This window comes from Xyrauchen texanus, chromosome 45 (assembly GCF_025860055.1).
Source record: "Xyrauchen texanus isolate HMW12.3.18 chromosome 45, RBS_HiC_50CHRs, whole genome shotgun sequence".
Taxonomy (NCBI): Eukaryota; Metazoa; Chordata; class Actinopteri; order Cypriniformes; family Catostomidae; genus Xyrauchen; species Xyrauchen texanus.
In genome coordinates this window covers 23,516,606-23,532,286 of record NC_068320.1, presented here as the reverse complement: position 1 = coordinate 23,532,286, position 15,681 = coordinate 23,516,606, and the positions used below count along the sequence as shown (strand labels likewise).

Below are 15,681 nucleotides of genomic sequence, written 5' to 3'. Positions count from 1 at the left end.
CCCTCTGTGCTTGTTTTCAGAGGAGCGCAATGGGACGGGGGTTCTGTGTTAAATCTACTGTGACCAATGAACGCGCCGCTGTTCGTGGCAAGCACATCTGTCAAGCATTTCTGACCAATAGACAGCAGCGCGAGGCGGATCTCAAGTGCGCGCCTCTGCATCCTCGCGGCTTTGGCGCGCTGGGGAGCCGCCTGTGGCACAGAGTAGCTGTCAAACGCGCGCTCGCGAGCACCGTGGAAACTATGGCGACCGCGGCGTCCAACCACTACAGCATCCTCACGTCCAGCGCGTCCGTCGTCGCGCACTCGGATCCCGGCAGCATGCAGCAGACGCCGCCGGCCTACAGGGACGCGCAGAGTCTTCTGCAGAGCGAGTACACCACCCTGCAGAGCAGCGGGAGCACGCTCAGCCACGCGCACCAGTGGTTAACGGCGGCGCTGTCTCACGGGGGAGAGGGATCGCCTTGGCCCGCCAGCCCGTTGGGCGAGCAGGACATTAAGCCCACCCTGCAGGGCGACGTGGACGAGCTGCAGCACTCGCCGAGTTTGACGCCCAGACAAGCGCATCTGGTGCAGCAGAGCCAGCATCACGACGCGGGCGCCTGGCGCGCGTCGACCACGGCTCACATGACGAGCATGACCACCTCGAACGGTCAGAGCATGATCTACTCCCAGCCCGGGTACGGTGAGCAGGGAATGCACCATCACGCCCTCAGGGACGCGCACGAGGACCACCACAGCCCGCACCTCAGCGAGCAGGGCCACCCGCAGAGTCTCCATCAGGGACACCACGAGCACTCGGACGAGGACACGCCGACCTCGGACGACCTGGAGCAGTTCGCCAAGCAATTCAAGCAGCGTCGGATCAAGCTGGGTTTCACGCAAGCGGACGTGGGGCTCGCGCTGGGCACACTCTACGGCAATGTTTTCTCCCAGACCACCATTTGCAGGTTCGAGGCGCTTCAACTGAGCTTTAAGAACATGTGCAAACTCAAACCCTTGCTCAATAAATGGCTGGAGGAGGCGGACTCCACATCGGGAAGTCCGACCAGCCTGGATAAGATAGCTGCGCAGGGAAGGAAGAGGAAAAAGCGGACATCCATCGAGGTGAGTGTCAAAGGGGCCTTGGAGAGCCATTTCCTCAAGTGCCCCAAACCCGGTGCGTCCGAGATCAACTCTCTGGCGGACAGCCTACAGCTGGAGAAAGAGGTGGTGCGGGTCTGGTTTTGTAACCGACGGCAGAAGGAGAAGAGGATGACGCCTCAGAACGGACCCATACCCGGTAACGAGGATTTGTACGGGGACACCTCGCCTCACCACGGGGCTCCGACACCTGTTCCGTGAGACGGGGGCGCCCACACACTCAGACAGCGACTTTGTCTTTGTCCCGGTCACAAGCCCGTTCACTGCGGGCCGACGGTGATGATGATGATGATGTGCTGGTACGGCACTTCAGAGGGAGCGGAGCGCGCATTGTTGCCCGAACAATATAATGGCACGGGCGCGAGAAAACGCGCTCAAAGTAAACCAAGGCTTTACGCGCGTGTGAACCTAAAGAACGAACATTTTACGCGTAAAAAAAATATTAATAAAAAAAAATACTTATCATCTGAAGTCCGAGGATCTGTGAAAGCATCATATCACTTCCAACCGAAAGCTGTGAAAAGGGCGTCAGGGGCACGTATTCTCTCACGCCATCTTCCCCTCATGACCACAAAAAGCTGATTGAAATTAATCAAGTGCAATGTCTTCATTCTCTTCAAAATATGAATGGCAACGAAGGTACTTCATTGTAATTATTATTATTATTATTATTAGTGTTAGTATTATATTCCTTTCAATATATGCACAATTTTCACAGTTAAATGTGAGAAATTCTCTGAGAGTTGATGCATGTAATTTTAATGACAACAAAGGCGGCCAATTGCTGCTGTTTGTTATGCACAGGCAAAGCAACCCAATTTCATGCAGATCACGGATTCACACTGCTGGTGCAAAACAGAGCGCCCGTCCAAATCGAGGCCTGAGGAAAGATTAAATCCTTCTCCAGAATTGTATAGTGCTGTGCAGTACATCAAATCGACTGTTCTTAATTTAAATTATGTTTTTATATGCAGAAATTGGGGTTTTATATACAATTTTGAAAATAATTTTGGGAGCTGATGGATTTCCAATCAGCCAAGCGGACGTGATTTGAAACAGTGTATTAGGGATGTTTTGATCCCTTTGTTTTAAATCATTTTCAATTAAATCATTAAATGTCTTCTTAGATAAATACAGGAGAAATCTAAAAGAAACCCAAATTATCATTCATGATTTTTGTCCACAACAAAGACAAAAATAAACCTTTAATTTGTCTGGAAACCCTTAATATAAATAGCATGTTAACAACAACACACTTATAATAATAATAATAATAATAATAATAATAATAATAATACATTGTATTAGTAGTAGCCACAGTGCCCATTTTTTTCTTGTCCATTATATTAGGTCTCTATTATTATAGTAACATTGTGTTGTTTTATTTTGTGCATCAACTTCCTGTATTGCCTCAACATCTTTGTAACTGTTTCTTGTTTTCCCAAACTTATTTGTTTGTTTCAGCTGTCGCGCGCATTTTCTTTAACGGGTAATACTACACCAGCTGTATTACAATTGTTTGATGGCCGGCATCGAAATATAAAGACATTGTAGCCTACGTGGATTTTATATGGCTTTGTGTATACTTGTATATTTGTATATTTGTGCACTTACCCTGGCACTGCCAAAGCACAACCTGTCAGTGTGCCCTATTGAGACCATTACTGTCTTTGGTTTTGACACAGTTTTTAAAAACCTTTTGTCATTAAAGGAATACATTTTTATATAAAGAAGTGCATCTCGTGAATCAATGCCCCGTGGTTAATTTGACCGAGGAGGATGATCTTGATGATAAATGGCGTTCTTAGTTTCACAGATTATTAGAATATCATGGCAAGTTGAGTGCCTCGGGATAAAATGAAGTTATGGATCCATTTCAACAAATCATTTGCTTGGATTTCTACGTGACCGTTGAAACGAATTTTTGTCCATTTCAGTCACTAACGATGACGGATGAAAAGTAGAAAAGAGATGTGAAACGGAGCCTTGTCTTGACATTTAGTAATACGTGCATTCTGGATCTAATAATGTAATCTGCAATATTTAACAATATTTTTAAATATTAAAAAAGTCATTTTTAAAATATTTCAAAACGTTCGTTGTAGTCTCAAATTAGTTACTAAATAAAAAAATCGAAATGTGACTAATGATAAGAGAAAATTAGGCTAATAATAGATATGATTTATACATTTAAAAATTATGCAAATTTAATTTAAAATGTATTATTTATTTTTAATAAATTTATCAGACGGGTTTTCAGATCATCAGCCACTCCGTTTCAATTTACTTCACTGTCTGTGTTGAACTATTTTACTAGTCTATTTAAATGACGAAAACACGTTACATTTATGTTTAGATTTTTTTTGTTTATTGTGTGTTTAATGAAAAGTGAATGTCAAGGCCTTAAAAATTCCGATTGCCTTTCGACTGAAAATGTGGAGTTTCGTCCGAAGACTGAAGCAGAGGTCTACTGCTTGTTTGTGTGCGGGTTTCTAGTGCGAGGATGTGCTATGAGCGTCATCTATCGGCCATGAAGCCACTCTGTGTTTGAGAAGAGCAGACACTTGACCAAAAGTGTCTAGCCTTTTGGCCTGTTTAGCCCTCCTATTGTCTTTAAGTAACTGCATTCTCCTTTTGTCCTTCGGGTCATTTTTGACCCGTATTTAAAACCATTAAAATAGGACTACATAAATTCAACAGCACTAAAGACCCCCTTTTACTCAAATCTGTTGTATTGTGGCCCCAAAGTGTATAATGAAAAGGGGAAATATATATACTTAATATTAATGGAGTAACATATTTTTAAAATAGTTAAATAATAACAATAATGATAAAAAAAGACATTTATTTCAGTCAATTTTGGCATTTTATTATATCATAACTATGTTCCAACAATTTTGTAAAAGCGTTTTAGCCCTGTTGTCCCTTATTGTTTAAAAATATTGTTAGTAAACTTATTTACTAACTTATTACCTGTTAAAATCTATAAAAAAAAACTTAAAAAAACAACTCCCTCTCTCTCTCTCTCTCTCTCTCTCTCTCTCTCTCTCTCTCTCTCTCTCTCTCTCTCTCTCTCTCTCTCTCTCACTCTCCCTCTCTCTCTCTCTCACTCTCTCTCTCTCTCTCTCTCTCTCTCTCTCCCTCTCTTTCTGTGTGTGTATGTTTGTGGACATGTGCATGTGTGTACAAACTCTATTTAAGAGAAAAGTCTGCAGTTTGTGTTAAAGATGCAATACCCAAAGGAGCAGGTGAATTTACATTCATAAAGCATCCAAAAGTTCAGAAGATGAAAGGTCACAATTGTTTTTCACATACGGTCAAAATTGACCCATTAAGATATTGGTGGGAACAATTTGTTTTAAATTGTTATTTATCTTAAACAATTTTATAGAGAAATACATTTTCTTTTTGTTTATTTTCCTTATTTTTATGGTTTTGACAGTCACAACGTTTGGTTCCAATAGCAAAAACCATGCTGTATTTATAACAGATTCTTTACCTGTCCCGGGTCAAAACTGACCCTAAGATGATAGTAGGGTTAAAGTGTTTGTCATTGATCTTGACAAGAGTCTGAGAGTGCAGAGGCTTCCTTTGTTGGTTTGCATTGGTTTTTATCCTGATGGCCGTTATTAACAAAAGTGTACAGACCATTTTAAAAAATGTAGAATTCAAAAATTGGCTTTTTGATATTCAAGTGGAGCACTTAAACATACCAGGTCTAAAGTCTTGCCACCTGTGCATTGGCTGTGACTTGTTTGAAGAAGCGTTATATTTGAGAGAAAGTTCCTGTAAGGTTTAAAAGCAGAAATGTGAAGCTTATAATTGCCTAAAAGCACATGCATTAATTCTTATGTTAAAATGTATGTTATATTTGAGCTGTAAAGTTGTTTAAATGGTCATTTTTAGTGTTTGAGGGTTTGTTGACATTACATCGTGATGGCAACAAAGTTGTAAAATTGGCTATAACTTCACACAGAAAGGCTTAGTAAGTGATTTTATAACACAAAAATCATGTTAGCAAGCATATTGGTTGTGTCATGTGGCTATACGTTTGAAACAGTGAGTATTTTAACGTTTACGGATTGGCCCCATTCACTTCCATTGTCCCTCACACTGTAACCCAGAATTTAGCTTTTTCTTTAATGAAAAGGAGGGATGAGTCAAAAGTAATTTTTGTGACAATCAACATTATGCTACAAATGCTGCCGGTTGAGCTTAACTTGAATTGAACCCGGAATATTCCTTTAAAGAAGCCTTTTTGAACAAGGCATATTGCTGACTGTAATCAGAAATCACACACACACAACCAAATGTAGTTAAATTATTACATCTATATTTCATTAAATATTTTGAGTACCTTGAATACAATTGCCAGACGATTTCGGTTCCCTATATTACAGTGATCTTGTACACAACCCTTCCCTCCCCAGTACAGCCCATAATAAATCCATAAATCCACCAGGGTCATGAAACACACAACATTGATTCTGCATTATGGCTCTACAATCAGCACACACACACACACACACATCTGTGAGAAAACACGAGAGACTGACATTATAACTTGAACCTTTTTCTCTCCATCATTATTTCACTTTAACATAATTCCATCATCTGGTTGCCATAGCTCCATTGCATTTGGCATGTGAGGAATAAGCAGGATTGTCATATGTTAATGTTAAAGCGGACAGACTTGTCTGGCTAAAAGCTAAAGTGGGAAATTCAAGAAGGAACCATTAAAAACGTATTTGTTTATAACGTTTGTGTTTTTGAAGACTGTTAATTTTCTTCTAATGTTTCAGGTTCAATCTTTTCCACAGATGTGACTCAGGAGAATTCTGCTCCGATTTGCATTATAAATTCATCAACAAACAACATATTTGTTTTCAAACATACAGTTATCTAAGCAAATACTCTTTCTAACTATAAGTATGAATTAAAACACAAGTATAAATATTAATAAAAAAATATAAAACTCATAAAAAGTAAATCCTTTGTGATACTTTCAGGAGATATATAGGCTAATCAAAAACAACACATTGTAAATAAATAAATAAAAACATAGTACAAGTACATATAAAAATAAATTTTAGCATCAGTCTAAAACCATAAAAAAAAAAAAAAAACAATTGACAACGTATAAAGTGTGAAAGTGCGTACTGTCTGAAGAAGACGTTTTACTCAGATTGGCTACCCATTTTTATGACTTTCTAAAGTCTACGTTTCTACGGTGACACTTGTTTGGCACAGCTGATCAATTAATGGCATGCAGAAATTCAATCCAGAGCAAGCCAAGCACCTCAGTTTAGAAATGGCCTACACAAGATCAGTCAATAAATCTGACATGTTACTTCAGAATGTGTATACAAGTGCTTCCTAACAATTTTTCCAGAATTTTCTTGTTATAGAACTAACACCAGATAAGCACAATAGTGTTTGGAGGTCATGAAAATAAAAATACATTTCTTACTAAATATTCCTATAGTCACCATTGTGTTATCTTAATGCATGATTGTGTTCAAAACATTAAAAATGGCTTGTTCAAGACGTGAAGGATGTGTGCATGGTACAGCAAGATACTGATTCAATCTCATTTGTTGTGTATGAACCCATGGGTGATCAGATCACTTCCTGCAAGACCATTCCTACCAGTGTATTCATGTGTGACGATGACTCAGTGACTCACTCATGCAGCAGTTGGATGGACACAGACAAACACACACACACACCAGCAATCTCTCTCCCACTGTATTGTGTTATGCCCCTCCTTTCTTTTATTGCTGCAGTGTTGTAAGCAGGTTTCATTTCACTAAAGGTATTCTGATCTATTCAAGTCTAGTGTTCTCTGTCATAATCTATTTGGTTGAATAAAGCTATTTAGAAGGGGGCGCTCTTGCACAAAACACTCACAGAAATCTATTTCAAGTGTTTGCTGTTTGACAAACACAAGTGATGTTTTTTTAGTATACAATATTTGCATATATAACAAGAGCACAAACACAAAGATTTCTGTAATGTAATGCATTAAAATCAGATTAAAATTCTAAATTGCACAATTGCGATTTTTCAAATTGTGTATGTTCGTTAGATTAGGACCTCAAAACAAAATAAAAAGACCATGTTTAAAGAAAAAAACGTGTTTACGTGAAATTTGAAATCATCAGGTTAATCTCTGTTATTGACGTCAAAACGTATACAGTCATGTGTACAAAACTTGCGTACACTGGATATGAACACCAGTAAAGGTGTTTAAAATACATGCAATGCGAGATCGGGGTAATGGAGAAGGATATAGTTGCAGGTAGTGCTCCAGTAAGGAGCTAGAGCTCCAAACCACCATTAAAGATACAGGAAGTCCCTAACCCAACCCTTTACCTAACTTTAAGATGCTGTTAGTTCTAACTTCCACGAGACTGAGCCGTTGATAAAGCCACACCCCCTCTTTCCAAAACACCGATACCGTTGACACCGACACAAACCAGGTTCCCACAGTTGTCAAACACAACAGTTGAGAAATGGCGTCCTCAACTGACAAAGCATATATCAGAATATGGCATTACGCCTTAATAATTCGCTGCAAAGAAAACATAAGAACGTGCAAAATGATTGACATGTTGAAAGCGTCAGAGACCGTGGCCCATGGACACATTTTTGTTTGCTGTTTGCTGTTTACAAAGTCTAGAGCTTTCGCAGAGATCGGTGAGATATCTCATGACACTTATATCTCATGACACTTAACCAGTCCTGCTCAACCCGCTTCGAGTGGGATTTGAACCGGAGTCTCTGGCATGAGAGCCGGGTGCGATAACGAGGAGGCTAAAGGCTACAGCCCCTAGCGTGCCTCTTGAGGCCAGGGGAGTGAGATTTACACACTGCACATTTACCTTACCAGCTAGCTACTGTTACACTTACCCCCTTAAGCATCACTCCCATCCGGGTCACGGCACCACTGTAACCGGTAGTGCTGGACCCACTCCGAGTGGGATTCGAACCAGGGTTTCTGGCATGGGTGGTGGGTGCGCTAACAAGGAGGCTAAAGGCTAGCACTTATCTTGAGGCCTGGGGAGTGCGGTTTGCACACTGCACAGCTACCTTTACCTTACCAGCTGGACAACTTTACAACATCATCTTTAACTGTGAGTGGAAGTGACTCCCCCTTTTGGAGTTGGCACAACCCCCTTTTGAAGTAACCCTGCCCCCTTCTGGAGTATCCCCACCCTCTTTTGCAGATTGCAAACCCATTTAGAAGTCTCTGGACTGATGCAATACCTACTTGGGGTACCTAATGGCCAAAAATCTACCTATACCAATAATTTCATGCTTAAACCGTTTAACATTACATGACCTTACACAATGTCGGGTTATTAAGCATAATCGGTGTAAGATTGTGCATGTAAACACTCATTGTTTAGTTACAAATACACATGGAGAATGGAAAGAGGACACATGGTGCGTGGTGATGTCATTCAGCTGATTTTGAGCACAGTGATGATGTCACACTTTGGAAGGAGTAATTCAGCCGAAGCGTCATTCCCTCCTTTATATTCTCTCTTTCTTATATCCCTCTTTATTTTATAGTTTCTGTGCTTCCTTTTAATCGAGATTCTTTCTGGCCTGGTTCCCTCTTTAAGTTTTCTTGTGATTGTTTAACAAAATCATCTCTTAAAGTAACCAAACATTTTTCATAATAACTTCGCAGTCTGCTTTATTGCCATCTCTCGCTCAGAATCTGTGGAAAACGCTGCCCTGTTCACCACGGTAACATCTACAATTGACCACCCCTTCCACTTCTAAGGGGCTAGAGGGAGAACAAAGGGGCGTGGCCCGTGCAGATGCATCATAAAGGGGAGTACGGTTAGCACTTCAGCTGCTCCATTTCCGAGCATTCGGTGTCCATATCAGAATCAAACAGGGAGCGGCCGGTGATGTCGCTGTCTGGAGTCTGTGTGTCGTTGTGTGACAGAGTGTGTTCTTGTTCCTGAAAGATGTCACTGTTTGAGTACAGACCCAAATCTGGAAGCTGGGAAGGAGAATCCGGCTCCTCGCTCAGTCCATCGTAGTAAAGATCGTCAACATCCACAAACCACTCTGGCCAGAATCTCCGGCGGATTCGCTCACAGTACATGGCCAGGTTGATGAATTCACCTACAGTGTCGGAAAAAGGTCAAGGTCATTTAATAGAATTTTGGACTGTATTTACATGGAGTTTCATTAAATGATTGGGTAGTTGACATAAAATACTTATGGAAAGTTGCTATACTCAAGTCAAGTTTGTATTTCACTTTTCACAACACACATCGTTTCAAAACTGCATCACAGAAAATTATGATATATCAGAAAATGAAGCTGTAATGTCCCACAGTCACAATTGTGTGGTTTGATAAAAACATGATTCTAGATTTTGCCTTAAAAAATATCATCAATATTTGTATTTAGACCCCCAGAGAGCAAGCCAAAATAATTTCTCCATCTAAAGTCCATCTAAAACTTTTTTAAAGAATTTTGATAATTCTTTAACAATTATTTTGCATGCAGCTCGTATGCTTAACATTAAGACTTTAAAGGATATTTGTACTTTTAAAAATTCATTTCTCACAACAGGACCATTTAAAATAAACTAGTGATGGAAAAGTGTGATTAAAATGCATATTAAAAAAATAGTTACAGGAGCAAAATAATATACACTTTACCTTATGCATTTATGTTATTTTTAACCCAAGTACACATTTACAGAGGAATGGTAAAAATGGTAAAATCTTACCTTTGATTAGCTGTTCTGGACGTGTTCCAGGGAGAGTCCACATGGCCTGAGCGAGATGACCAAAAACAGCGGCATCTACTGTGGAAATCGTGGAGCCCATTAGGTACTTTTTATTGCCTGTAGGAGAAATAATGCAAAAGAAACAAGATACGATCCATATATAAATCTTGCCCATCATGTAAAATACGTTCTGTTATGTCAGTTTCTGTCTATGTTCTTTTTTTATCACAACTCTGTATTGCAATATGGATCATTGTACACTAGAGGGCGGCACCGATCCACTGCAGCATTATTTTGTAACCTGTTTTGAAAGCTCTGAATGATCAGTCTAGAATCAACCACTGGCTCATAACTGGTTTTGCATCAGGACTATGATTTTACATGGGATATCAAGTGGTACCAAAACTGTAATCAAAAACACATATTTCATCTTGCATAAGTTTGTTCATGGCTTTCAAGGATGAGGGCACCTCACAATATCAGTCTATGTTGGAATATTCCTAATACCGTAGAGTTTTGACTGGACACACAGATATATAGGCATTTTCTCCTTGCTTTTATCAGTTGATAAGCCTTTTAGTTTGGTATCCTATCAATATAAATGATACGGTTAGTTACATTTTATTAATGCATTTACCATTGATATTTTTCCATAGCCTTTTTTTGGGTGGCGACCAACCAGCTAAGAATCAGTGATTTGATGAATAATGGCACAAAGCTGAAAAATGGCACAAAAATACATTCAACAACACTCACAGACTGTGACTCAAAACATACCGAGGAGTGTGGAAAGGGTGCGCATGTCCTTCTTCATCAGGTTGTAAACTTCCTCTTTAGAGAAGCGTCCGATCCCGTGCCCATACATCTCTCTTTTTACGATGCTGCCGGTCACCTGACTCAGGATCCACCTCAGCACATCACTTAGTGGCCCGTTTGTGGCTAACATCTTCTGCGTCTCCTCCACGTTGTCAACCCACTGACAGTACGCTATCATCCTGAAACACATATGCGCTTAAAACACATTCTAACACACAGCATTCTCCTCATTAACACATTTTCTTAAATGTGTCTTTTGTGTTCCATGGACAGAAAAGAGAAAGTCTTACAGGTTTGTGGCGACATGAGGGTGAGTAAATGATGACATAATTTTAATTTGTTGGTTAACTATTTCTTTAAACAGTCATGTTCAAACTGGCTTCCACCTATGAAAGGTACAATGGTAAGATGCATTTTTTGCTCTGTCTCACCAGTAAAAATGTTCCTCAACCATTTTCGTGATGGCACGTGAGATGGCTTTCTCCTGAGGACTCAGGTTGGAGTTGAGGTTCACACCGAGCTTCTCTTCCAGGAAGTCGATGATAAACTCTGTCCCACACACCTGCTCCTGATTATATGCAATCCAAGGCATCTTCCCTTGAGGAGACAACTTCCCATCAAAATAGTTCTGAGGAGAAAAACGAGAGATGACCAAAGTATCACTAGTTTGATATGAAGACACAAGATTGTTTCCATGTCTCTCTTCCAGACTGATCATAATTAGATACAGTACATGGTAGGGCAGGTCTGCCATCCGCAGGTAGGTTTCTATCTTCAAGCAGAAGGGGGACAGGCTAGGGACTCCATTTTTGGGCCGTGCAAACTGATGCAGAATGATGGTGTCTTCAGAGTCCAACTCCTGTTCCTTTCTAATGGGCAGAAATTATACAGCACAGGAAGTTAACAGAGATAACCGAAGGAAATAGTTCACAAATGAAGTAAAACTAGGAAAATAGGTTAGCAAAACAGCTAACCAAATCCTAAAATTATAATTGTTTGTTTAAAAATGCAACAGAAAATATCAAAAACATTTAAGATCAAGTTTATCAAACAGAGCAATGTTTTGAAAGTGCTACATGTCACACTGTTTAAACTTTTCAGGGGAATCAATCAACCTTCGCATGTCTTAACCTTGTGCGACCCCGCGTACACGTGTGCGGACATTGTATTTTGGCCTCATTATATTCAATGCATAATTGAAATTACTTTCAACTGACTGATCTCAGTTCAGAAGACTCTTTGCTCTCAGTAATGGCTCATGTGGCAAAACAACATGGCACTGATCACAGCGGAGTTTGTCTTTGGGAGAAAAGCCAACAAAACTACATCAGGTAAGAAACCTAATTAAGTTTGAGTGTCTATTTTCATTCTATATGCCATTTAAAATATTTTTGTGATTTATCACAAAAAGTATCACTTCTAACAATGTACACTAATTACATTTTTTATTTTTATGAATTATTTTCCTTTGAAATCCTATATTTACTGTGGTTGGCAGTGATTGGATGATGCTGGCCATTACTTTGAATAAGAATGAATTATGCTAATTTCTGATGTAATGTCTGTAACGTCTCAAAAACTTGAATAACCAGCACTCCTGAAAACATAATAACAATGATTGTTTTTTCTCCCCTTTTCTCCCCAATTTGGAATGCCCAATTCCCAATGCACTCTAAGTCCTTGTGGTGGCGTAGTTGCTTCCGCATATGAGACTGCCAATCCATGCATCTTATCACGTGGCTTGTTGAGCGCATTACCGCGGAGACATAGCGCGTGTGGAGGCTTCACGCTATTCTCTGCAGCATCCACGCACAACTCACCACATGCCCCACTGAGAGCGGGAACCACATTATAGCGAACATAAGGAGGTTACCCCATGTGACTCTACCCTCCCTAGCAACCAGGCTAATTTGGTTGCTTAGGAAACCTGGCTGGAGTCACACAGTACGAACTGGATTTGAACTCACGACTCCAGAGGTGGTAATCAGTGTCAATACTCAGAGCGACTCAGGTCCCGATAACAATTAGATTTTTTTTTTAAATCTGACTTTCTATAGTTTACTCTCCACATATGTTTTTCAGGAAAACCATTTACTCTCATTTTTGCATGTTTATTAGGTGCTACTAGTTACTAATCAAAAAGGGACAATGTACACAGCAGTCACGCTCCGGTGTCGGGAGGTTAAAAGTTGTCTGCATATCAAGCTGGAATAGAAGAATCTGTAAATTTGGCGCTGTCCACTTTGCTGGTGCTGAAATTCAATGAAGCATCTAAGTGTATTATTCCCTGTTATCTTTTTCTCTTCAGTTTTTATTTTTGTGTAATGCATGCCTGCATCTATTTTGAAAGACTTTTTAATGAACTATGAACAAGCTCAACGCCAATTAGGCATCATGTAACCAGGGAAGTTTTGCTGAGGACTAACAGGACTAACCAGTGTTGCCATTTCTCAAAAGGTCAGATATAAACCAAAAGCACAGGATTAAACCCAATCCATTTGCCTGAATTCAGTCTGATCACTATATTGACGGCTCAGTATTTACACACTGTTGTGAGGGGTCGATAAAGGTCACTCTGCCACATCACAACAACACAAGCAGACATTTCCTCTAGGCCAAAACATACAGCTCTTGCAACTGTGTCCTTGAAATAGCACACATGTCAACATTCATGCTTTGCACAAGGAAGTAATCCTATCCTAGTATCATGCTCAAAAATGAATCAGTTTGAAGGTATTCAATTATACCTCCATCCACATCGTCATTAGTGGACAACAAATGGACTGCATCACATCTGTTTGCACTCTTCCAAGACATTTATGTAGCCCATGATAGATAGAAACCTCCATCAACCGAGTGTTACATGAGGTTAGTCACTCGTAAACCCTTTTCAAGCCCCATCACACATCCCAAAGGGGTCCGATTAGATAATATGTCACTATCACAAAAAATCCCAACAAATTTGGACGCGTGAATATATAAGAGCTGATCTTCTCTTTGCAGTTGCTTTATAATCTACATTTTAAATGCGTATAAATACACATGCAGAAGGCCTATATATACCTTGCATGTACTTGATATAATGTATTATAATTTATTATACTCAGGTAGATAGATAGATAGATAGACAGACAGACATCATCTTTATGGATGTGTATGTATTACATAGGTACCTGATGACGAGCAGCTCGTGTAGTAGATAGGCTGCGGCGGCGAGCAGCGCGCCCCCGGTAATGTAGAGCGTTTTCCTCCACCAGGCGTCGGATGCTAAAGCAGACATTACCCCTCCGTACTCTTGCAGAGGGCAGGCGATGATGTACCCATACAAAGAGAGATGCTCCTCGGAACAGCACAAGCTCTTGCACCGGCCCAGATCAAGCAAGCAAGAGCGGCTCCAAGCGAACCCGGGGCGCCAGTACATCCTGCCTCTCCTCTATCCGCCGCTTGGCCCCGTGTGGGTCGGTCAAGGGAGGCTTCATCAGTGCTGCAGGGTCCGGGGGTTGAAAATGGTGTCGGTAGAGGGTTTATAGAGGAGCGAAAGATGAGCAGCAACGGGCATGTCGCCGACTGATGCTGTCCGTCCGTACACACGGTGGGATCGGCATCAGTCCGCAGCCGCTCACCGCCGCTGTTTACCGCACAGCTGAGTGCGTGACGTCATCATGGGCTGGGCCGCTGATGCTGCGAGGGGGCGGAGCGAGCACTCAGATTCTCCACTCACATTGGTCAGATTTACTGCTGCGATTCAGTGCAGTCATGTTTGGTAACCAAATTTCATAATAGTTCGTAATCATATTATTTTTATAAATATTTCATTACGTTCATCTGTCAAAAATTGATACAGAAGCTTTGCAACCAGTTTTGGGTACGTTACATAGTAATCCACTACAAATTACTAATTATTTATTTAAAATTATAATCAGATTACTTAACTAATTATTTAGTTGAAAAGTGATCACATTACTAATTACTTCACTTTTTCCAACACTTTTCCTCTCAAAAAAATTCTAAATAATTTTTATATTTCTTTATTGTTCACTACAAGTCATACACTCAGCACTTCACATGCCTCCTTCACAATGATTTGTTATGGGACCATAATTTATGTATGTATACATAAATAATATATTAGAAATAAGCATAACCCTATAACCCTATGTACTTAAAAGTAATTAAATTAATTGAAAGTCAGTGACTGGGGGCCTGTGTAGCTCAGCGAGTATTGATGCTGACTACCACCCCTGGAGACACGAGTTTGAATCCAGGGCATGCTGAGTGACTCCAGCCAGGTCTCCTAAGCAACCAAATTGTCCCGGTTGCTAGGGAGGGTAGAGTCACATGGGGTAACCTCCTCGTGGTCGCTACAATGTGGTTCTCACTTTTGGTGGGGCGTGTGGAGAATTGTGCGTGGACGCTGCAGAGAATAGCACGAAGCCTCCACGGTAACACGCTCAACAAGCCACATGATAAGATGTGCGGATTGGCGGTCTCAGACGCGGAGGCAACTGAGATTCGTCCTCCGCCACCCTGATTGAGGCGAGACACTACGCAACCACGAGGACTTAAGAGCGCATTGGGAATTGGGCATTCCAAATTGGGGAGAAAAAGGAAAAAAGTCAGTAACTAATCTAGTTACCAGAATTTAAAATGTAATGCATTACACTACGTTTTGGCTAGAAATTAGATTACAGCAACTAATTACTTTGTGATTGGATTACACCCAACACGGTTTGCAGCTAGCTAACTCTTTTCACATTTCTGGGTTTGGAATGCAGAAGTAAACAGTATTAATGGGAAACACAGCAAATATTATTTCTTGCGTTCCCATCAGTGTTGGGTAAGTTACTCAAAAGAGTAATCTATAAAAAATGACTAATTACATCTCTAAAATTGTAATGACATTACTTTGACCATGGAGTAATCAGTAATCAAATTACTTTATTTTTTAGTTGCTTTCAAAAA

The 15,681-nt window shown here is 40.5% G+C and overlaps 2 protein-coding genes across 2 annotated transcripts; one reads left to right on the top strand and one right to left on the bottom strand.

The window, feature by feature from the left end:
* Positions 1 to 202: 202 nt before the first annotated feature.
* pou3f2a (POU class 3 homeobox 2a) lies at positions 203 to 2,820 on the top strand. Its single transcript, XM_052118823.1, has one exon. The coding sequence runs from the start codon at positions 243 to 245 to the stop codon at positions 1,341 to 1,343; it is 1,101 nt and encodes a 366-aa protein (XP_051974783.1). The 5' UTR covers positions 203 to 242; the 3' UTR covers positions 1,344 to 2,820.
* A 2,685-nt stretch (positions 2,821 to 5,505) lies between these two features.
* Positions 5,506 to 14,352, bottom strand: faxca (failed axon connections homolog, metaxin like GST domain containing a). Its single transcript, XM_052118808.1, has 6 exons — positions 13,893 to 14,352; positions 11,453 to 11,588; positions 11,151 to 11,347; positions 10,681 to 10,898; positions 9,904 to 10,020; positions 5,506 to 9,287 (listed from the first exon to the last, which is right to left on the bottom strand). Exons 1-6 carry the CDS (start codon positions 14,138 to 14,140, stop codon positions 8,998 to 9,000), a joined length of 1,206 nt encoding a protein of 401 aa, XP_051974768.1. The 5' UTR covers positions 14,141 to 14,352; the 3' UTR covers positions 5,506 to 8,997.
* Between the last annotated feature and the right edge of the window lie 1,329 nt (positions 14,353 to 15,681).